At 45.2% G+C, this 24,389-nt stretch overlaps 1 protein-coding gene across 15 annotated transcripts in view; it reads left to right on the forward strand.

The window, feature by feature from the left end:
- The window catches only part of NEDD4L (NEDD4 like E3 ubiquitin protein ligase), a 299,031-nt gene that overhangs the window by 207,034 nt on the left and 67,608 nt on the right, over positions 1 to 24,389 (forward strand). For all 15 annotated transcript variants that reach the window (XM_074355280.1, XM_074355281.1, XM_074355285.1 and 12 more), the window contains one exon: positions 19,929 to 19,979. In XM_074355280.1, coding sequence (XP_074211381.1) covers positions 19,929 to 19,979 — 51 coding nt within the window. The remainder of the gene's footprint in view (positions 1 to 19,928; positions 19,980 to 24,389) is intronic.

Genomic DNA, 24,389 nt, shown 5'->3' on the forward strand with positions numbered 1-24,389 from the left:
CAGGGCTTCTCAATGAGCTGACCTTGAGTGCTTTTCTGAACCCCATCGTGCATTCTCCCTGCTGCCTCTGTGGCTTCCCGTATCCCTCCAGTTGGAATCCAGATGTCTGTAGGTGTTCCAGGCCCTCCTTGGTCAGGTTATTGTGTCCAGGGTGGCATTTCTCCCTTGGGCTGTCCTGGGTTTTTGCCGTTCTGCACAACTCCTCTCTGGCTCTGGGAGGGGTGGGCCTCCTCACCCCAGGGGCTCCTCAGCCACCGGTATGGCCATCCCCACCCAAGTCAGTGCTTTATTTTTGCCTTGCTCATGGCTCACATTACACTCTAACTTGTATTTATAGATATTTCTATATATGTCTCCTTTGACATCCCTTTCTCTAAGCTCATATGAGGTCGAGGATTGTTTTAATGCGTTTTCTCATACCCTTCTTGTCTAGCATAATGCCTTATATATGATTAAACGCTTAACTAAATATTGAATGAATTTATTATGCATTACTTTCTAGTACAAGTAAGTATATGGAATGTTAGCTCCTCAATATTAATGTTCTTTGGATGCTTCAATTACTACAGTGTACTGGGTAAATGAATGTCTGTAAAGTAGAATTTAATCTCAAAAGTGAGATCTTTTGATCCATAGCACATTTATCTTAAAAACAAATGAATTGACCGCTTTGTAATTTTTTACTCTCTCTTGTAAGTTTAGTGTATTGGGAGCCTGAAATCCACTAACCTGTCTTTGGAGTAGGGGGTACCTGAAGTAATCTTTTTCTCTCAAGTCTTTTTGCTAGGTTATATCATCTCCAGCTGGGCAACGTCCAGGAATTTGAGATGAGTGATTCAGAGAAACTTGTCAAACAAGACAAGAAGAATTATACTTAACCAGGAAAAATTGGTTGATGGTTACCTGGCATATGCTGTGCGTGACTTTATTTTTCATTTGGGGAAATAACTGCATCCTTGGATTCTTCTTTAACTGTTGGACCTTGTTTCTTAATAAAATTGTTTTTATGAAGCTAAAATAAGAAATGCCTTTTTCTATTCCTGGCAAAGTCAGTGCCAGTGTAGTTAATGTACCAGCCTAGCTGGGTTTTAATTTAAAGAACAAATTATCTTTTAAAATAGTAATAAATCCCCCTTTGCAATAGCAAGATGTCAGCTATTGGATATAGGGTAATTATTGTGTGCTTCAATATCATTAAAAAGCATGGTAATTTTAATAACCCAGGTTGTGTGCAATATAGCTCTTGCTTCTTAAGAATACACCAGCCATACGCTATGATCACGTAATAATAAACAGCTTTTTATTTATGCTGGTATTTATTTAAAGTTCTAATTAACATAACGTAGTCTTTGCAAAACGTCTTACTGCTTTTGACTCGTGTATTCGCTCGTGTGTAATAATGGGTTCTCATGGTTTGTTTATAAGATCTGTTTACTCTGAGTAAGGGAATTTCGGTATTAGGAAATATTTCACATACCGTTTGTCTTCAGTTACCTAATGCCCGTTTTATGCTGACCTTTAAAACCTTTATAACAGCCTTCACCTTGGCACGTGGGAAATCTGATCATGAATCAATATCCTGGAAAGGCACGCCATACTTTCTGCTTTTTCCCAAAATAAACTGAAGGATTCTCCTTCCTGCGCCTTCTGATACTATTTGCTTGTTTAGTTTAGGTAACCAACATAATGAGGAAGCTTTTGTAATCCTAGGTGGGGTGTCTTATCAAGCCTATTGAATTTGGTTTGACATGGATTCATTTTGGTTTCCCCATTTTTAGAACAAGTTGCATCTGAGATTGTGGGGGGAAGCACTTTGACTGAATGACTCCAAATTCAGTCTCTTGGTTTTTTGTTTTTTTTTTTTTTAACTTTCTCTGCTTTTTTTTTTTTTTTTAATTGAAGTATAGTTGATAGTTTCTTATTTTTAACCCGAGCAGCTGTTGACACAGATTTCTTAGGAAGTGGCTAAATAAAAATATAGCAGTTCCAAAATGAACAGAAATGGTTGCTCTCTTCAAAAACTAGCAGCGGCCTGTATGCGGTTTCTGGGCCACGGGTGCCCGCTTTCCTTGGGTGTTCTCCTCGCTAGACTTCGGGTTGAACCGCCAGACCAGGTTCCCTTTTCCTTTTAACTTTTGAGGTCAGAGGTAAAAATAGTTGAGTGGTTTCACTTTGTGTATTTGTCTTCCGTTTTTAACTAATGGTTATCACGATTAAAATAGTGGTAAAACAACAGTCGCAACGAAATCTGCCAGTCCTTGGATGGCCAGTGGGGCTTTCTTTTAAAAAGAAACCATAGTCCAAATAAAACTGAAATACTCCAGTATTTTAAATATCTCAGTTAATCACGTGGCCTTGGAAACCACGGCTGAATGCTGGATGCTGTGTTGCTTTGCTTCGTTCTTGTGCGTAACGTTGTGAAGAAAGATGCTGACAGCAGACTCCTGTGGGAGTAGCTGGACCTGGGCTCTCAGGGCAAATGAATGAAAATGGAGGAGCATTTTGGATGTTGGGAGAGGAAATTCCTGGCAGGTAGTAGACCTCCTTTTCAGAATCCTTTAGGTGTTACGGGGAGGGGGAATAGTTGTTTTAAGCAGACTTTGGAAGGGGTTTGGAACAGAAAGTTACTCCATTCTTGCCTCTGTCGTCTTTGTGTCCCCAGGAAGAAAGCTCCTCCTGGGGGGTGAGCAGAGACCAGAAGCACTGGGCGGGGCAGGGGAAGTTTACTGTGTGCGCATCCCATCCGGAGTAATGAGTCAGTTGCAAGTAACGTTGCGGACAAAGCTTCAGGTAGTCTCCTGCTCGCTCTCACGGAATTTGCGTTTGGCCCTTGAATAGCATTTTCCTTTGTGATGGTGCCCAGGATAAAGGTTTAAATGGAAACTCACAATACTGATAGTCAGGAAGTTCTTTGGGTTCAAACAGGATTCCCTTGGCAATTTGGTCTCTGCTGGATTCACAGAGAGCACGCGTGTTGGTCATGGGTGAGGCATCTCCCAGCCCTCTGGTTCTCTTCTGTTGCTCCTCAGACAAGTTTTTGAGTTGGTCTTTGCCCATGTATGAGTTTTCTACGGCTGCTGTAACAAATTACTTACAAACTTGGCCCCAAAACAGAGAAGTGTATTCTCTCACAATTCTGGAGGCCAGAAGTTCAAAATCACAGTCACTGAACTGAAATCAGGATGCCAGCAGGTCTGTGCTCTCTCCGGAGGCTGGAGAAGAGAATCAGTCCCTTGCTTCCTCCAGCTGCTTGTGGCTGCCAGCATCCTCTAAGTTGTGGCCAAATCACTCCAGTCTCTGCCTCAAGGTCACATTGCCACCTCTTCGTCTGTGTTCAGTCTCCTTCTTCTTACAAGGACACTTGTGATTTCATTTAGTGCCTACCTGGATAATCCAGGATAATCTCCCCATCTCAAGATCTTTAATTTAGTCACCTCTGCAAAGACCTTTTTTTTTTTTTTTTGTATAAGGTGACATACAAGTTCCAGGAATTGGGACCTAATATCTTTGTGAGCCATTATTCAGCCTACTACACCCCATTTTCAACACTGGGACAGCTTACAAAGAGAGCCAAAGAATTCTGCTTCTATCCCATGGGGGTCGTTTTACTCTTGAAGTTAAATCAAGTGATTATTGAGAACATACTATTTGTTGGTGCCGTTGCTAAGCACAGTGGAAAATGCAAAGATACATAAAACGTCTACCCTGAGGTTGCTTGTGATTTTGCCAGAAGCAAGACCTGTGCATGTAAAATGAGTCATGAGGAAAAGGTCGCGTTAGAAGTGAGAGCCAGAAGTGGTACCAACATTGATTGTTCGAGCCCCTGAGCCTGTGATCTTGGCATGGATGGCTCTGTGTGCTGGAACATTTGACCGAGGGGGAGACTGAGATGACCCGGTCCAGCTTACCACCTCACTCTTCCCCGTTCCACTGTTTTTTGCTGTCTCCGGGTCTTTTCCCAAGAGCTGCCCCCTGTAGGCACGCCCTTCTGGGTGTCTTGTTCTTTCTTGTTTGATGGTGCCATTGTCTGTTGTCCAATATGTTGTCTCCTTCTCCAATAAAATAGCGATTCAGATTCTTGGAGATAGTGCCTCTGTGCTTGCCCTACAAGTGGAATCACTTCTGTAAAGCAGTGACACAGAATAAGAATAAAATCGAGGAAACAAATTTGCAGTAGAGTCCATCTATTACAACATCGTGTCACATCGTTGTGGGTAACTGGAATTTTCCCTAGCTCAGCCTGTCTGTGGGAATGTCACATATCTTAGTGAAACCTATGGCAATATCCCTTTAGAAAGGAAAAGGATTATCTTTTCTGTATCTATTTTAAGGGAACCTGCATGTCTCTGAGCTGTAATGCATGGTTTTGATAAGAGTCTGTTAAGTTTATCCCTGGGACCCTGGTTATCTTAACTAGATCCACAGAGACAGCATGGGAAAATGAGATAAGCCCCAGTTTGAATCCTGGGTCCATCACTGTCTGGATCCTGCTCCTGCTTACTAGACGATGTAGGTGACTGAACTTTTCTAAAGCACAGTTCTCTCATCTTTGAAATGGGACTAATAATGGTACCTCCCTCAGGGTTACTGGGATGGCCAAATCAGATAATACATATAAATGTGTTTAGAACATGGCCTTAAGTTTGTCTTTTCCTTCTCTCTCCCCTTTTTTCTTTTCTTTTCTTTTTTTAAAAATAAGCCTGGGCTGGGTGGGTTTTTTAGCGCTGGTTTCGCCCCGCCCTAAAGAATCAAACACTGTCTGGTCTGGTCCCTTCTGACAAGCCCGTGATGACGAATGCCAAATTTCTTGGGGTACCATTTCACCTTGGATGTCAATCAAGCTTCCAAATTACATTTTATAGGACAGCGTCTCCCCAGATTTTCTGTTCCCTGGGCTTCTTGAATTGCAGAGTAGCATGTTTCTTCCAGTAAAAATCAAAATGAAATAAATAAATGGTCCCGTGGCAGCCTGTGTCTAATAGTGATTTGTACCATGACTGCGGATTATGTGGCCATTACAGTACATGATGACAGTTGCCTTCGAAACGCTATCTTTAATCAAGTCCCTGGAATGCGTGCACATACTTGTGCTTCTAAACCATCGTGTACGCGTCCCCCTTTGTACGTGATCAGGTTGAAGAAAGCACGCGGTCGAACACGCTGTGGTCTGGTTGGAACAATGATGGTGCTGGAGTTGATGACTTTATTTCACTAAAGTTCTTACTTGAATTATAAGAATATAAAGGAGATTCCTCCTGCACAAAGCCGCTCATTGTACACACACCAGGTGCACCCTGCATGGTAAGGGACGGGGGAAGGTGCCCCCATTGGTGCCTTTGTTCAGTCGTCCTCTTCTGTCTTTAGTCCCCTTTGCAGGGAGAGAGGCAGAGACTGATAAACACTTCAATTTCTTGGCAGCTAGATACCAAGAAAAAAAAATTTTTGGCACACAGATGCCTAAAAAGAAAAATGCAGTATGTACTAATGAATCAAAAACATTTTTCAGTGCCTTTGTATAAATTGGATATATTTTGGTTTCTTTTTGAGAATTTAACTCTGAAGTTAGTCTCAGTTACTGTGGCTTTGAAATGCCTGGGATTGTTTTTTCTGGGTGGGGAGATTCCACTTAACTACACGGACATCTTGACAGATAGGGCCTGAAGCAGTTACAGTGAAGTTATACGTATGTCATAAATCCACTGCTTAGGAAAGCAGTCTCCTCCCCTACACCTGCCCCTCTTAGAGATGACTTAGGGGTGAGGGTGGTGGAGAGCTTAGAGAAGACTGTGGCGTTTATACGATTTTGAGTCATAGTTATTTAACTCTTCTCAGTTTTTCTCAAAATGGCATCCAAAGTAAGGCTCAACTTTGTAATTTATTCTCAAAATGCAATTAAGTGGTTCCTTTATGATCTGCCAACATGTCCCACAGACTATCTCCTGAAGGAACGGACAAGGAGGAGCCAGTGCCAGGATAAGAAGGCACTTTTATCCAGCAGAAAACAAAAAGACAGAAGAATTGGGGGTTTTACTTTGACTACAGGCAGCCAAGCCTACGTGACTATTCAGAGACTGTCCGTGTTGGGTAAGAATTCAGGTCTTGGCTGTGCTACTTACCAGCTCTCTGACCTTGGACAGATGACTTAGCCTTTCTGTGCTTCAGTTTGCACGTCTGCAACGTGTTTGTCAGGAGGATGGAGGGAGATAAAGTTAAGTTAAGTGAAGCACTTAGACTGTGCTGGGCACAGAGTGAGTGTCTCATATAGCTAATTGTTGTGAATTCATAACTTCAAATACATTTTGGCATGCAGGAAGGTTACTACCCCCAGCTTAAACAAATTTTTGCTGGACTTCGTATGTGAAAATGTATTCAGGTTTAATAGCTCCTCAGGTCTCCTGTCCTTGATGCATCTAACATTCCCCCTGGGTTCTTTATGTATGAAAGTCACTGCTCGTTCTCACAACCGCCTCTCAATTGCTATTATCATCCCCATTTTGCAGATGAGGAAGCTGAGGCTCAGGGAGATTCAGTGAACTGCATCCAGTCACCATCAAGATAAAGTGCAGGGCTGGGAGTAGAACTAAACTCAGAGACAGAGCCACCTTCTCTCAGTGCTGCTGTGCACGGTGTCTGGTCCTCAGAGCTCTCCAGGAGTGAAATTTGGCTTCCGGAAGTCATACTTTTAGTTTCTTTAGACATTTTCTATTTAATAAATACAGTTGAATTCCAGTGTATTACGGGCTCTGCTGGGTGCAGGGGCTCCACCATGAGTAATCATGAGGTCCGATGGGCAAGCTTTGCTCTATGTGCAACTCTCTCCTGGGCGAGGTTTTTGTTTTTTTCTTTCAGTTTCTAAATTGAAAGTGGGTGCATATTGCTTGATTTACAGGCTGTTGTAGACATTTTCAAATTTAAGATTTTTGTCCAAAATTGACACTGAGGGCAAGAGAAACTGATATTCCTAGAAAGTTTATCTCATAAGTTCTGGGAATTGTACACATGTAAAGAACTTCAGAATTACTTTATCTCATAATGGAGATAATAAGGCACAGAAAATTTGATTCTTCTTTGATTCCATGGTGAGTTTGGGCCCAGTTAACTCCTTCAGCACTTCTTCCTTTGAACTATAGGGGGAAAGCTCAAATGAGAAAATAGAAGAATGACAATTCAAAACTCGTGTAAGTGTTTAACTTGTACCTGAGAGTATTCAGTCCTGAGGCTGTGGACTGACACTTAACCCCACGTTCCAGTAATTAATGTGTAGCCCATGAATTAGCCACTTGGAGTTTAATTTTTATGAAATCGGATGCTTTGATCAATTAGAAGGTTAGGATTTACATGGGAATGTAATTACACTTCCACATGCCCGTTTTGTATGGACCGCTACGGTTGATGGCTGTGAACACATAGGTCAGCTCATAACGACAGTCCTGCAGTTTGTGACTCTCTGGTTTTCTTTCTGGGGAAGCACACTGTGGAATGGCAGTGGTGTAATTTGCTTGTCAGGCATCTCCTTTATTCACGGTCTGGTGCTGGTTTTGTACTTACTAGTTTCAGGACTCCAACAGCGAAGGAGCTCGTTCAAGGTCAGAGAGAGCATCACTGAATAGTTCTGCCTGGGTCCCTGCAGTTGTTGGGGGCAGCCTGTGCTTTTCAAGCTGGTGTCTGCAAATCCCAAGATAGAAACATGAGCATTCCTCGGACCTTGATTTTACATAAAGACTTTTGTGGGGAAATGGTAGCTCCTATTAATATTGGCCATGGAAGTTTAATAACATTCAGTAGTCACTTGCTCAAGGCTTCCGCACACACTGACATTTGAAATACGTCATGTTTATGAAATAGGAAGTACAGGTGGCTGGAGCCCCATTTTCCAGATGAGGAACCCGGTGCAGGGAGGACTTGGTACCCAAGGTCATCCAGCAAGGTAGTTCCTGAACCAGGACTGGCACCCAGAGGGCCGGCCTCTGGGCCTTTAGGGTCCTTTTCCGCAGTGCAATTCAGATCCACGCCTGTAATTTAGAACACGTGTGTCTAGACTGGATATTTCTCAAAGATAGTACTTCCCCTCTGTTTGAGTCATTGGTGCAGGACATAAAATGTAACAAATATGGGTTTCAGGGCCAGGACAAAGGTGGAGCGAGAGAGGCACCTAGGGTTCAGAACTGAAGTAAACACTTGAGTCAGCCTCATCCTGGTTCTCTCACTGGCGGGCTTTACAAAAGGCATGGATACGAGTCCACTTCTCACCTCTGGGCATTTGAATGTTAGTCCCCAGTGACCCTTAGAAGTCACAGCTTTCTGCTCCCAGGTTTACCTTGTGTTTTGAGGCATCAGTGAGACTTACTAAGGTTTAATGCCTAGTTGGATACTGTCTTCGGTGGTTTGATTGTTCAAGACTTTTGATGTGACATTGAAGGGAGTGTTGGGGGCGTCCCTCCCCGCCCCCCGTGATTTTTATCTAGAATACGCTCACCTTCTGTCTCCCTCGTTCCTGGGCCTTCCAGGCTTGGACACCGGCCCCGCTGTGTGCTCTCAGTTACAGCCCCCTGCGGCACGACTCCTTGTTCTGGAAACGTTTCTGGCCCGGAGCTTCAGTGCCTTCCTGAGAACCACCTGGCTTTTGCTGTTGATTTTAAACACAACTCAGTCAGGCAAGGAGCTCAGCCTTCAGTCTCAGCGTCTCGGGGATTTTCCCAGCAGCTACAGAGTGAACTCTGCCCCAGTCCCAGTCGGGACCTAGCCTGGTGCATGAGGCTCTGCTCACAGCGCTTGGTGTGGGGAAGGCGGAGAGGGAGCCCAACTAGAGTGGATAAGTGATCAAGCCAGTCCATCCCACGTGGAGAGATTAGCCCCTGAGGAATAACATCATAGTGTAGAAACAAACACCGGTGTTGGAGTCAGAGAGACTTTTGGTCCGAACTCATCTTTGCCACCTTCTAGGTGTAGAAACGTAGGTTCTCTCCTTTCTTTCCTGGAGCTTCAAGGGGGTGGGAGTTACAGAAAAATGGACACCAGATCACAAGAACATTCTTACGGAATTGCCGGAAGATGGCAGGAACGCCTTCTGGAGTATAGGGGACGGGGGTGGGATTGGACAGTGGTTCTCAACTAAGGGCACTTTTGTCTCATCCACACACCCACTCAAGACATTGGACAATGTTTGGAGCCATTTTTAGTTGTCATAATGCGGGGACAGGAGTTGCTTTTGCATGTTGTAGGTAAAAGCCAGAAGTGTTTCTAAAAACCCTATAATGCATAGCCGACCGCCCCCTACAACAGAGTGCTATCCAGCACAAAATGCCATCGAGGCCAAGGGTGACAACCTGGGTTAGGAATTACACTTAGTGAATCTGATTGTCCCATTTAATATCCAGTGACTATGCAAGATGAAGTTGGTTTTATCCCCACTTTACAGATGAGAAGATAATGAACCTTTGGTGGTGATTAAGGAACTTGCCTTTGGTTATTCAGCTGTTTCCAGGTAGACATGGCATTTTAAACTAGGCATCTATGCATCCAAAGCCTATACCCTTTCTGCTGACCGAGTAGGTAATGAGCTCCCCATCACTGATGGTGTTTACAACCAGGCAAAGTGAGCAACCACCTGAGGGATGGGTAGAGAGATGAGTCTCTGATGTTTTGCGGTGAATGACTTTTGAGGTCCCTCCTAAGGATTGCAGTCTCTGATTCTATTTCGAATGGGATTTGTCTTTTTAGCCCCAGTATTTGAGTGGCAGCAGATAGCTCTTGGCCATGACCAGTGGAATCCCTGTGCTTTGTCTGTGCACCTGTGAGTCTTACTCCTATTAATACCCCAGCCCTGTCAGGCCGGAGGGCTAGGGTTCCAAACAGGGGCGGCCAAAAATGCACCCCCCCATCTCTTCCACATTCCAGGCCCAGGCAGTTATTTTTGCCAACATGTGTAAATGGTCCCGCTCGTTCTCTGGGAGGACAGTAGTGGCCCACGTGAGAGGGACCTGTTGAGGGCGGAGCAGGGAACACAAACGGTTTCATGCTTTTAGAGATTGCAACCGAATATCAGTTTGCTAGTCAGTGTAATTCTACCCGTTAAATAGGCAGTCACAGTTTCTCTCCTGTGAGCATAGGAAACGAAGAGGTTTATTCACTGGTTGTCAGCCCTGGCCTCAGATAAGCATGAGCCGGAGAGCTTTATAACACCAAAAATGTAATTGTCTCAGGGAGACCTGGAGAGCAGTGATGGGAGAGCTTCGCAGGAGATCGTGATGTCCAGCCAGGCCAGGAGCCCCTGGTTACCTCCACATTGAGTCCTGCTCCTTCTGCTTAGGCGGCCTTCTCTCAGGTACCTGTGGACATTATTCTGTCCTAAAGAGTCCAGAAAGAGGAGGAGTCAGGCCTTGTTTTCCATTATGTCCTTCACAGACTACAGGGAGCGGAAGAAGACCCACACTCTGGTCTTAAAGTCACACCTGCTAGAGTCTTATGTGGATGTCAGTTTCTCCTTGTCCTTTGCATTTCTTATTTTCAATGGTGTAATCTTAAGGTACATGTAATCATTTACTTAATTTTACCCAAAGCCTTGAAGGTTTCCTCTGCAGACTGCTTGCCTCACCAGCGTGGTATGTGGAAAGGAGGTTTTTTGTTTTTATGGCCGCAACCCTGTACCCTGGAGGAGGAAACTTTAAATGCTTAATGAGGTTTGAAGGAAACTTTTTAATAACCACATAGTTAATGATCTGACTTTATGATAGATTGTATGCTTTAAACTCTAGTCTCCAAACATTTCTGCTAAGTAAAGCTTGTAAAGGATTTAGAAGAACTCTCACATGGTTTTTAAGGTGACATCTATAATTTATCACTAAATCAATAAGTTATTAATACAGTACTTGCAAAAGACGTAATTTCTAGTATACTGAGCATTTATGTGTGTGGTTTAAATATATTTCATAACGTATCTCGTATTGGGGGTTTTTTTTCATCTTGTGATTGCAGATAGGGCTTATTTTATGGAAAATATCTGCTATAAAATTGAATTAATGGTAAACTGGTCCTTATTGCTAAAAACAAGTCAGCCATATCAGGCTTATTTCCCATCATTAAAAAGTCTGACTTCATTTTGTAAATCAAATAAACAAGAAAATCAGTTAGATGGATGGTAAACATGCAAGCCACTGTCATTCCGTGAGCCTGTCATCCAGGGGAAGTCAGGGCTTCTCCCTGGTGTCCCCTCAGCTCGGGGGCTGTGCACTTTGAAACTGTCCCTTCATTTTGTGCTCCAGAGGTTTTATACCGAGCAAACGGCACCGTGGTAAGATTGGGAAAGGTGAGAAGTACGCCTTTCTTTGGAAAGCGGGAGAAGCAGATTGTGATTTAGGAAAGGTGAGGCAGAAGAAGACATACGGAGGCGAGGGTCTAGAAAATGATGTCTTTTAAAACTGCCCATGCCCAGGTCCCCTGGAAGGTCTTTGACATCCTCAGGGGTGTGTCTGCTGCAGGTGAAGAGCTCAGCTTGAAAGCTACTGGGGCGAGGGGTGGGGGTTAATAAAGGAACAAGATGTATTCAGCTCATTTCATTTCTCTTTCAAACTTACACTTTATTTCATTTTTGTATTGAAATACAAATAAGGAAAGACACAAGTAAGAATGTGCACATGACAAACAGTGCTGAGATTGTGTTCCTTGGGAGTTAACAGATGACCAGGAACTGCATCTGGCAAGTGTGACCCTCTGGGGATGTGAAGTTGGGGCTGCAGTGCAGCAAACTAGGGTCTTCTGTGGGGAAAGGGGCGCCTGTCCATGTTTTCCCTTAAGTCCCTGGAACGTGAAGCTACTCGATGTGGTGGCAACAGCACGGACCCTGGCTCCAGCCTGCCTGGGTTCACATCCTGGCTGATGCTTACGAGCTCAGTGACCTTGGGCAAGTTTCTTAACCTGCTGCTAACAGTTTCTGACACATGATAGGTAAGCTACATGGTAGCTTCTTATTCTTGGCAGTCTTAAATTTCTTACCAGAGAATGGCTGGAGCTTCTTCCCCCCAGCAAGCTTTGATGGAGTCCATTGGCCAGAGTTGCAGTTTCAGCCAAAGGACAGCCAGTGCAGAAGAGAGACTTAGCAGGCCCTACCTGGGATACCAAAGCTCTTAATGAGGCTGTTTTCATGGAACCTTAATGAAAAGTCATTGTCCTCATATAAACCGCTGTATCTCTAGTTCAGAGTCAAGAGTCATCGCTCATTAAAATGCCAAGAATGACACCACGCTGCGTTCGTGTTACACGTGACCTGTTCTTGCTGGACAGTATTCTGCACATCTAGCCTGTTGTCCAGCCAGGCAGAGAGCAGGGCTGCATCGTTTCAAATGCCTTGAGAATATGAGGAAAAGCTTTTCACAGTAAGCGTGTTAATGAAATCAGACTATGAAAATGACAGTGAACACATGGTGTCCCTTGGTTCACTTTTCCCCATTGTTCGGTCATTCCTTGACACTGCATTGGTTACTACGGGTGTCTGTCGTGAATCATTTCATGTGATTAAGGTCAATTTTTTGTTAGTTAAGAGAAAATACAGAATTTAGAAGTATCTTTACTTTCTTTTACTGATTATGCATTTAATGTTATTAAAATCGCTTATAGAAAAATTGATTTTTAAACTTCTCCAGAGATGAGAGACACTTATCCTGAGAAAAATCACTGTTGTTGAAATCTTAAGAAATTAAAACAGTTTTGTATGATAAAATCAGAAGCACAGAGTTAAACAGTGTTGTCATTAGATGAACACAGTGGCACATCTTCCTTTTTGATGTTTAATTTCAAGGCAGTTTGCTTTGTAACAGATAGAATGGATGTGACTATTTACCTCATTTTTAGCAGATTAAAAATTTATAGTTTTTTCAGCAAATTTACCATTCCTTTCATAAGGAATGACAGTCATGCCTCAGGTTTTTCCACATTTGCATTTTTTACAAAGATACATTTGCCTCATAAGAAACTGCCAGTGTCATTTGTGGGGAGTTTTTGTGCAGCTGGACAGTTTTAAAGCAGATATAAAAGAGTACTGTGATGCCAGGCCAGGCCCCAGACCCTGTGGGGATGACCAGCAGTGGCCTCTTCCTTCCTCTGAAAAGATACACAATGGTGGGTCCCAGCCTGTGTCACTAGGCACGTCTGGGCCAAAGAGGAAGCTTCTTTACAAACAGGAGAACACGGGGGATGAACACTGGCCCATAGGCAGCCCCACCGCCCTGGGTGGAACCACAGCCGCTGGTCGGCCCTTCCCCTTCCCTGGCTGTGGCCTCCACTATCTCCTGAGGTTGCTCTGTGTCACGTCTGCAACATTGTCACCCTCGTGGCTCTTGTAGTGACAGTGATGTTGGCTCCGGGCCCTCCTGCTGGGCCCTGGGGTCAGGATAACGGTGCTTTCTCCCTGGTCACAGGCAGGAGAGCTACCGCTGGCAAGGAGGGTCCAGGAGCAGAGCACTCCGACCATCACCACACCGTCCGTCCTTCCATGTCCCCATGTGGTCCATGGAGCCTCATCTGAACAACGTAACACTCTCCTCCAGAGCCTCCCCCTCCAATACATTCTCCCTCCCGCGTCTGGGGACCTTTCTAAATACAGACCTTACTGGTTTTTCCCTCCTTAACATCCTTGCGTATCCTCTCAAACCCCTAGGATGCTGTCCTCCTGCATAACCATGCGGGGCGGTCCCACCAGGGCCTCGCCATCTCTCCTTGACCCCCCCACCCCCAGCCTTGTCCCCTCATGCCCACCCCAGGGCTTCTCTTCAGGACCTCACGGCTCTCCCCTGATCTGCTTCATACCATTCTCTTTCCGCCCCGTTCATCCTCCTAGAAAACTGCTGCTTCTGACTCTGCGTGAAGTTTCCGTCCTTCCTAAAGTCATGCCTGCCCTTGACCCCGGGCAGAATTGGTCACTTCCCCGCCGTATCCCTGCAGCATTCTGTCCATGCCTCTGAGATGCGGCAGCCGTGGTGACTGACTGTGCAGAGCTGCAGGTACCGGCCGCCGGTGGCGATTGAGCACTTACAGTGCATATGGTCCAAAGGGAGGTGCGCCATAGGTGAGGAACTCTAAGAATGTAAGACCCTTCTAGTAATAATCTTGATTTCATTTTGATCTTGATTACACTTTGATTTTGGATTATTTGGTCAACTAAGATAGATTATTAGACTTAATTTCATCTGTTGATTGTTACTTTTTGAAAGGGACTTAGACATTTTCAAGTTCTGTATGTGGCTTGTGTTACATTTCTCCAGCACAGGGCCGGTTATGTCTGGCCCTAGGAGGTGAGGGCACCTGGGGTCTCTGGGCGACCCCTTGCCTGAAGGAGCCAATGCCCTCAACAGTGCTGCTCAGATTTTGTGCATCTGATTCCCAGATTCCTTTCCCAGTGTTTGCACCTGTGGAGTTTATTGGATCTTAAATTTAGATGATTAAGTGCTCCTGTTGCAAAAAGCTGCAATTCCTGTGGCCCTCAGTTGACCCCTGGCCTGAAAGGTGCTTATCATTGGAGAGGGGAGTGGACCAGACTGTGTCCTTGAGCTGCCCCCACTCACCCCAGGAAAGGAGGCAACAGCAAGCATGTCTCGTCCCTAACATGATACCAGGACACCTAGAACAACAGGGACTCCCTTGGAGCCCACGAGGCAGGGCTTCTCACAGCCCAGTCTGAACTGTCTGGTTGTGCTCCTGGTTAAGCCAGGCTGCGACTGTCTTTGCCAGCAGGATGGTTCTTTGCCCCTTCTGTTTTATCTTCCGAATTGCAAGCAAAAGTGTTCCTTAAAATAGATGGCCTTCACGATCACATTCAGTCAGTGTGGTTTCATTCTGCCCGCCTGTCCAGCGTGATTTTATGGGAGCCTGTAAAAGTCCTGTGAGTCGGCTTTGGCATCTTGTTGACAGGGAGGTCTTGTTGTTATAAATAAGAGCCAGTGTCTCCAGGACACACCTTACTCTGTTTTAGTGAATGGGAGGAGGGTTCATCCTAACCTCTAAAGAGTAGATGGCAGAAAGGCTGGTGGGGTGAGAGATGTGTGTGTGTTTGGACAAAAAAGTGAGTTTTGTTTGGTTTTTATGTTCTGGTGCATATCGTGTGAATTTTGGTAAGAGCATGTGCATTCAGAGGATGTCATCATTGCACCTTTTTCTTTGTTTTTGGTGGAATGGCACTTGATTGTTTGATTAAGGTAACTTCCACAATGTATTTTGAAACAACTCACCTTGAAGCCAGAGGCCCCAGATGGTAAGACACTGGATTATGCGATGCCTGGTTGAGGGTGGAGGCCAGACTCACTCTCTCTTCCTGAGCCATGGCAGTCCTGCTGTCAGAGGACAGAGACTGGTGTGTATGGAAGGAGAAAAAAGAATATTCCTCCATCCTTTTGTGTGTGACAACAAAGCTGCCTTCATGCTCTTGTGAGGAGAGAGACAGCTAAAACTAAATCCGCTTGACATCCAGGTGACTCTCCAGACAGCGGGCTACTGTATTTGTGATATTTTGTCTGAAAGTTTCTGAAAGGTTTCTCAAGCCATTCATTATTTAGATAATTCAGAGTGCGTGCTTCCAAAGTCACCCTAAAAATAGAACCCATTTCCCCGTCTGGTCAGTTGCTGGTGCCTGTGTTTGTGTGTGGGCCCCATGCCTCGGAAGGGAGCGGCAGGTGGAGGAGCTGCGTTTTAAGTTTAGCAGCAAAGCAGAGGTTATTCTGTCATGCTGTTCAGGGTTGGGAGGCTTACCTTGATGTGTAATATACAAAGATCTAAGCATGCCGTATCTTTGCCCTTAAATTCCTTCTCTGTGGCTTCTGTTCTGATTCATCTGTTAACTTCTCTCCCGCTTGTCTTGAGAAATTATCAATATAATTTTCTTGGAAGTTGCTACTTAATGATTTCCTGGGTGTTGGTAGTACTGGATGGTTTTCATCTGCTGGAGTAGGGTGGCTTTTAAACTTGTGACAGTGGCATGCAAAAAAGAACTTAATTTTACATCACAACTTAGTACACGCATTCACATGTATACGTAACTGAAACAGATTTCTGGAAACAGTACTTACATTTCACGTGAAGCACTCTAATGTTTTCTGTTCCACTATGTTCAGTTCTTTGATGCTTCTTGTGAACTCCGAGTGGGACTGCAACTCACAGTTTAAAAAACACTTAATAGATGTTCCTGTATTACCTGCAGGTCATTTTGCCTTCCCAGAACCGCCAGTCCTTTGTGATGCGCCTTTCCTAAAGAGCCTTTATGGCCTCACTTTGACCTGCCAGCACCCCTTACTCAGGTCCCCCTGCGGCTTCTCCCCCAGCCCAGCTCTTACACGGCGGCCCCTGTGGGCATCAGTATGTAGTAAGAGTCAGATCACATCCTTTGAGTGCAGTTCTAACCTGAAGATCAAAAGTCTGTGTTGTTTCCTGAATGGATGTGTTCTTTGAGAAATTGAGTCTCACTTACCTTGTGAGGACAGCTAAGCCTGGTGTCCACTTCAGTGCTGGCAGCGCCGGCCCTGTGTCCACAATGGGAAATGCCCAGGGGCTTTGTTAGGGTTTCACTGGAGCTGCTGTGGTAGCCCCCAGGCTTCGAGCTCCAGTGGCATTCACACATACCTCTGCAGGACCGCGGCACATGCCTGTCCCTTCCCTTCTTATTTAAAAGGGAACAGTTACTTTAAGGGGGAGGAAAGGGTGGTCTTGAATATAGTTAATCATCATTTGGAGCCCAAACTCTGAGAGAGATGGGGCTTGGTGTGTTTATTTCACTTTTGCAGCGATGGAATACAGATGTTTGTCTCACCTTCTGTGACACATTTCAAGGGTTCCATTTTGTATCGTCATTACATTGGGAAAATATTTGATGGCCTGTCAGAAGCGAACACTTAAAATTGTGTTACCAACCTTCACGTTTTCAGCCTCTAGAATAGTGTGACAGGTAATCGAGGTTGAAAGTGACAGAATTTACCACTTAAAAATAAACACAAGAAATGCCAGTATGCACTGCATGTGTCAAAACTAATTTGGTTTCTGTAAGCTCTTAGGGTTAACAGGATGCTTGATGGAAATAATTTTGTAATGAAAATTATTTAAAATGGTGAGTGCATTTTTATAACATTGGTGCAAGACGTCATCCTGTGGCAGTGATGACCGAAGGATGCTGTGATGGCCTCAGACCTTGTCTCTCCGGGGCCCACATCCACACACCCACGTGTCCTTGAAACATTCCTGCTTCTCATTTTGGCATAAAGGCCACCAGTAGGTTCCCTACTAGGTCTCTTCTGTGATAATGAAAACATTTAACATCGGTGTAGTGTCATTAACGTAAGTATTTTGCATTGCCTGAAATGTCTGTAGCTTTGGCAACAGTGGGATGTTTTGAAACCTGGATCTCACCAACATGTTCCCTTGACTGGTGAATCACTTGTTTAAGCCAATTCCTCTTGACCATGTGCTGTTCTATACACTTGATCCCTATTTTATTTTTAAGATGACTTTGTTACAGTCACCCTTGATGTAAACCAGAAAATAAGAGCCTTCTATTTAATGGTGAGATGGCTTCATCTTCATCTGTTTGAGAATTGTTTTTTAGATGTATTGAGGAAGCTTGCTAAGGTACAAGTGGAGCTGCCTGGCTTTGCAGCAAGTGCCATGGGGATCCAGTAAACTGCTCCTTTGGGGAAAGAAGCAGACACGGAACAGGAGGTTCTGTTAAAGATAATATCCCAGATGGCATTTTAACAGAACCTCCCTCCCCCCAAAGTCTCATCAACTGTGCTGTCATCAGGGTCCCTTCTCATCCACACTGTTTGTAGCCAACATCCCAGTGAGAAGCCCACAGCTGGTGCACAGCCATGCTTTGCTGCCTCATTGAGGTGCGGGGACAGAGTGTTAGTTAAGAGCCCAGGCTCTGGAACCAGTCTCCCCAGATAGGAAGTGCTCTGGTCTCTAGGTTCCCCATCTGTAAAATGGGCGTAATAATCGTGCCCACCTCCTACAGTTGCTGTGAGGATTCCATGCGGCCTTGGCACAGCACCTGCTTTGCTGCTGTAGCCCTGAGTGGCAGGTGCCTGTCCCTTGGTTCGGATGGTGAACTCATCTGATCAGTTTAGAACTCTGACGTCTCCCTAGCAAAACAGCACGGGCTCGTGGATGTTTTGTGAATTTTCATTAAAAGACACTTACGTTGACAGTTGATGGGTAGCCTTTCAGAGGTATCAGGTTATGAAACAGCTTCCAGCTTCCAGTGAGATTGTCTCCTTTGATGGTTGCATCCCTGTGTCCTTTTCCTTCACAGCATCTGCACCAGTGGCAGGAGGGGAGAGGGGACAGATGGAGACGCCTCACCACTCACATTAGGTAGAGACACAACTTATGGTCGGCAGTCAAACGTTTCTGCGTTTTTGAAAGTAGAATTAACTGACATTTACACTGGCTTTATAATTATAGTTAAACCAGCCAAATTCAGAATAGGACTGCTCCCTAACTCTTTGGATGGTGAAGATGTCTACTTGTTCTGGACCTTTTGCCGGCTGTTTCTTGTTGAGATAGACAGCATTTATTGGCCCCTTAGGGCCTGTGCTAGACGAGGTATCTCCATGATGGACTGAGGCACATACAGGTGGGAAAACAAAAGACCGAAGAGTCTCAGTGGAAAGACGGGGATGAGTCTCATGCTTCGTGCACACTCAGCCCATGGTAACTTTGATTTTTCATTGTCTGTCATGTATTGTTTAGAGGAAACGGATAGCTTCCTAGTTAAACAAATTTTTTTTTAATTACCTAAAAGGAAATCCTAAGCCTGAAGTGGATCATTTCAGTAAATTTCATTCACATTTACCTGCTGCGCTGTTTAAATGCAAGAAGAGAATTTTTTTTTCAAGTACATTTGAAAAGCGTGTTTTATAACTTAGAAATTTTCACAATTGAACCAGTAAAGAGTGAAAATAGGAGCCCAGGATTCAGGGTTAGGAGGTCTGGATTCTCTTTGGGGTTCTCCTGAACTGAAGCCAGCGGTGGGACAGGTCTGATGAGGTCTAAAGAACTTCACCGCTATCAGGCGTTTGGGATGTGCCAGAAGCAGCTGTGTGCTGCTTACGGGGGTAACGAGTCACTGTGCCCCTTCCCAGTCACTCAGTGGGTCATCTAAAAGGCAGAGCCAAGCTGTCCTACAGCAGGACGCAGCGTCAGCCTGACCTGCTGGACCCCCTGTGCTCCAGGCCAGCGACCCCCAAACCTGACTTGACTCAGTGAGTCCCAGAGTCTGAAAGGGGCTTGGGAGCCTCTCCACGTGGATTTCATTTCTGACTCTTAAGTCAGAAAGACACATGCTGTGTGGTGGATGGAGAGAGGAAGAGGCACAGAGTGTCCAGAATTAACCGGGAACTCACCCATGAACTTGGATTCTGAAACAGTACACTTACTCAACTGAACGGTCAGGGCCGTTTTTTAGTGATAAGTAATTTATAAGATATATTAATAACTAAACTCTATACTCTGTCCCAGGACTCTCAGACCTCAGGAGCTCTTTCGTTTACAGCACTTGATCAATAAATATTTGTTAAAATGCTCCCAACCTTTGTTTACTGTCTTCTCTTTAAACTGGGCCAGCGGTGCCCCCAAACCCTCTGTGGTCCCAGGTGTCCCTTCCCCAACTGAGCGCGTGCTCCCCAGGCCCAAGAGAGGATCTGTCTCCACTCCGCGGAGGAGTAGACGCCCTGCAGAGTCTCGGGCGGCTGCAGATCAGGTGCGGGAGGCCTGGGGCACACGGTCTCCGAGGTGACGGCTGTCTGGGCTTCACCTGGGTCTTCTGCCTTCAGCCCAGCCCTGCTGCGCTCCCGTGTCAGGCCCGGACCTTTGTCTCCGTTTGTAAAGAAAAATGCTTAAGAATGCTGACACTCAGCTGATAGATGGAAGCATTAACTCTTCTCTCTTCTCAACAGACGCGAGACGACTTCCTGGGCCAGGTGGACATACCGCTTAGTCATCTCCCGGTAAGAACGGTTACCTGCTTTATATTTACAATGAGTGCTGTGAGCAGCAGTTTCTGCTTGTCTGCACTTGGGTGTATTTTCAGGGTAGTATCTCCTCGGCGTGAACACGGCAGACAGAGAAGGCTGAGATGGAGAGCGTGCACTCTGACCCTGTCCCTTTCTAGTGGGTAGTAGACAGCGTCATTGTAAAAATCATGGGCATCTGAACCTTCCAGGCAGGACTGGCAGTGTCACCAGCTGCTTTCTCTTCCGCTCCTTAGCTCGTTTTCCTTTGTCACTTCATACGAAACAGCTACCTTCTTCTGTCAAACCCCTCCTCCTTGTCACTGGAATGTCCTTGCTTTCAAGTTCATCCTTTGGGTCTAAGCAGATGTCTGTCCCTTTTGTCTGGAATGGCACATGCTGCCTCTCCAGGGCTACGTCCCCACTAGCCAGTGTTTCCCAGGCTTTGTGTATGGCTTTCTCAGTCGGCACGGAGACAAAAGAAAAGGCGCTGTGGTTCTGAGTGAACTTGTCAGCTGGAAACACCCACTCCGGCTTCAGAACCTGCCGCGGAAGCATGTGTGGTGTCGCTCCCATTCCTCTCTGTCCACACGAGAAGCCAGACGGTTGGGACTGTTGACCATGACCGAGCTTGAAGGTGACTCCCCTTGGTGAGGGGAGATGATCTCGTGTTCCAGCCCTGGGCCCTTCCGGCATCACTAAGTGACTTAAGTAGCACCTGAGAGGGGATAAGTCAAATGTTTCTGCCTTCCAAGAGCATTTTATTATTGCTTTAATGCTTTATGTGCACCAACAGCATAGTCTATAAAGTAAAATGAGTTAAACCACCTCGTGTGAGCCTCCTGCCATGTGGGAACTGTAGCTGCTACCCAGTATCAGAGACCGAGATAGACGGGCTGCACCCGGGAGGCGGTGAGAGCTGCTGTGAGGAATGTGACGCACTTACTCTCATTTACTCAGGGGAGCTATTAAGGAAGAAAGACTTCAAGCATGTTCCCTTCCAAATGATTAAAATATTTTTGTTTCTCTATAAAAACCTGAAGCTCCAAGCTGCTTGTGGAAGGTGCACAGGAGACTGAGTCCATAGGCCATCAGAAGCCCGGCTGTTCTTTTGAAGTCGCACTGAGAGCGTAGGGATGTCTCAGGCTTGGTGCTGAAAGACTGTCCACAGGTTTCTCCACCAGTGGGGCTTCTGTTCATGCTGCGCAGTTGAAGCTGTAACCTCCCCGTGTTTTTAGACAATGTCGGTTGGTTGGTCAGTTCTTTCCTGGGTGTCCCCAGCCACCCTTTTCCCTAACATAAAAACCATATCACAGTCAAGGCAAATTACGTCCTGATGTTCTCTAAGAGGTATGAGCGAAATTTTCAAACAACTTGCTCCAGCAGTCCCCTGTTTGAGTGATTGCGTGCAGATTGGTTTGGAAAAGTTGAGTGGGACTCCCAGAGAACAGAAGAATGTTGCTCTTCAGAAACCAAGTCAGTAGAGAGAATATTTTAGCTGCAGATTTGGACTAGACCAAGGCTCTGGACTAGACCAGCCGGTTCAAGAGTGGAACAGTGCAAGCCCAGAGAGGAATGAGTACTTTCACGGGAGCTGAGCCAGCGGAGTAAAGGAGCCTCCCAGTTTTGAACTTGTCCCAGGGTGAGCTTACACCGGAGTGCCATGTCTCCTTAAAATTGGTGGGCTTTGTGGAGCCCACTGGAGTCCCAGAGATGGACCGCAAAGGGAGAGGTGGAAGTGCAGTCTTTATCCTCTAAGTGGTAGCAGATCCCAGCCAGCATGTTCTGAGTGGACATGGCTCTGGTCCGACGATTTCAGGTGCTCTCATGATACATTTGATCATATGTATAGGACACTCATGGGAAAATTGCACAGTTGGTTTTGTATGATAACACAAGGATGGGCATGTACAATGGATGTTAGCCTTTGAATATACTTTGTAGGATAAGTAATGGATGCTCTTTTCCTGGTGGCTGTGTGACCACTGTCAAGGCAGATTGTGTCTGTATGGCCTCTGGATTCAGTGTTTGTCAAAATCATCACATTTTAGATAAGGAACTTAGGAAAATTGTCTTATTTCATGAGATACTGTCACATAGAGTGGTTATGTGGCGGTGAAGTTGCCACTGCCAACTGACCCAAGCCTTCTCAAGGTTTGCGGAATGGCATTGAGTATTTGGTCTCAATTAATTTTATACAACCCCACTAGCTGATAGAGAATTTACTCTTAAACATATGTTTGATGACAGACATTCTGAGTCGGTGAAGCCAGTTCATCGTGTGGCTTTGCAGGGCCACCATAACAATAGCCACAGGTGGTAGTTGAGCATTTGAAATGTGGCTAATGTGACTGAGGAACTGAAGATATTTTATTTCATTTTGATTAATTAAAGTTTATATTTAAAAAGCCACCTGTGGCAAATGGCTCCATATTGGATGGCTCCGGTGAGATCAGACCAGAGTTCCCTGGCTTAGGTGAAAAATATATAATTCTGGATTCCCTTTCCTCCAGTATTTAGAAGGAACAGGGTGGGGTGATTCCCAAACCAAGTTTTACTTTGTGATTTTTTCATTCAGCATTTTTCCCCTACTTGAGGCTGTTTCTCTGTAGTTCTACATGTTTCATATACCAGGAATATTTAATTTAAATAATAAGAAAAGGCTCAGAAATTTGGAATCATAGAAATTTAAGATAAAGGAGAAGTAATCTTCTGTTACTATTTTTAAAATTACTTAGGAAAATGCCTAATTGTTTTCACCTCCATGTTGACATGTAAACACACTTACAAGGCATTTTAAGCTTATCTTGTTGCCCCAAGAGAGCATGAGCCTTGAGTCTGTTAGAAAAGAATCATCTGTGCCTTGCTTCTGGCCTAAGAAGTTGCCAGCATTTGAATGAAGCTCTTTTCTAAATCAGGAGCTTGATGGAGAAGATTCAAGACCACAAAAGTAAAGTTAATGTAATCTCTCATGATTGTTAGGAAGTTATTTTTAATAATTTAAATACTCTATTTTGTGGGGGGGGGTTGTGTGTGCACTTTTGGAAAAAATAGTTGAGACTTGGTAATTGGGGTTCGCTCAAGAACCATATTCCCTTGCTGAAATTCTCAAAGCCTTTCTTATGGTGCAGGTGCTAGTGGATATTGGCATTTGCAGTGTAACACCGTGCTTTTAAATTCTTGGGAACTGGTCTCCTAAGCTGTGCATTCCCTGACCCTGAGAAACCTACCAGGAAGTCTAGAGGATCAGGATGAACCTCCCTCTGGTTTGGGAGCAGACCCTTCATGGATGCACGTGCAGAGTTACCAGTGCTTTGGCATCTCCGACCGCTGCACATGGGGAAGAGGGGTGGGGGGGTCCTCCTCAGCTCACTGCCCAGTGTTGGGTTCCTGGATAATTAATTAGGTGCCCTGCTGGGCCCTGTGGGCCATTGTGTCAGCCCAGGTTGGGGTTTTGCCAGGGAGACGAGGGAAGGAGGCCACTTGAAAGAGAGAGAAGGGTCAGGGAGGATTGTGTGGCGCTGGGGTGCACTCCACGTGGTCCAGAATCCCTGCCTCCATTGTCAGCCACAGTGGCCCCAGGGCAGTGTCAGCTCTGTTGTTGTCCCTTAAACAGGAAGGAGTAAAGAGTGATAAGGAGAAAGAAAACAAACGTCCTTTCCCCTCTTTGATCATGGATTCCTCAGTGCTTTATCAGGTGCTTCCAGATGAAAGGAAATAGTTTTAGAATTGTCATTCACTTTCATTCTTGGCTCTTGGACCAATTTTCTTTGTGGAAGAAAAAAAAGGACAGGAAATAGGACCCAAGGAGTTTAGAATGGTAGGGACCTCTATTTCCTTTGCTTCTATGCCAAATGTGCCACTCATCTTTAATATTTTTTCCGTTTTATTTATTTTTGAGCATAGGGGTGAGTAAATGAAGAGAGAGGAGTGGGGAAGTGTAAATAAAGTTAGCGGTCTGACCTTCCGTGCAGATCTGAGAATTAAGAAAACATAGATTCATATTCACAGAAGTTTCCAAATGTCAGGCTTTAAAAGATCTCTCAAGAGTAATTGTCTCTGAACTTGGAGATGGCCAGGTTGCCTTGGTAACCTTAATAAGTTAGTAATCTTCTCTAGGCATCTGTTTTCTTACCTATAAAATGAGGGCATAGACGATACCGAGCTTCCATCTAGCTCTGTGAACTGGCGTCTTAGCTGCCTCGCAGTGTTCGCTCAGCAGAGGCGTGGCGACCATGACAACACAGGTGTTACCTGGGAGACTGGGGCAGCGTGACACACTGGAGGCTGGTGGAGGAGATGGGAGACTGTATTTTAGGAAGGTAGCGCTACCTGCCTGATGTCTGTTCTGCAGCTGAAACAGAGCTCTTCTATTTCATTCTTTTACAAGGCGGCACCAGAAGTAAA

The sequence above is a fragment of the Camelus bactrianus genome, chromosome 30 (genome assembly GCF_048773025.1).
Source record: "Camelus bactrianus isolate YW-2024 breed Bactrian camel chromosome 30, ASM4877302v1, whole genome shotgun sequence".
NCBI classification, from domain to species: domain Eukaryota; kingdom Metazoa; phylum Chordata; class Mammalia; order Artiodactyla; family Camelidae; genus Camelus; species Camelus bactrianus.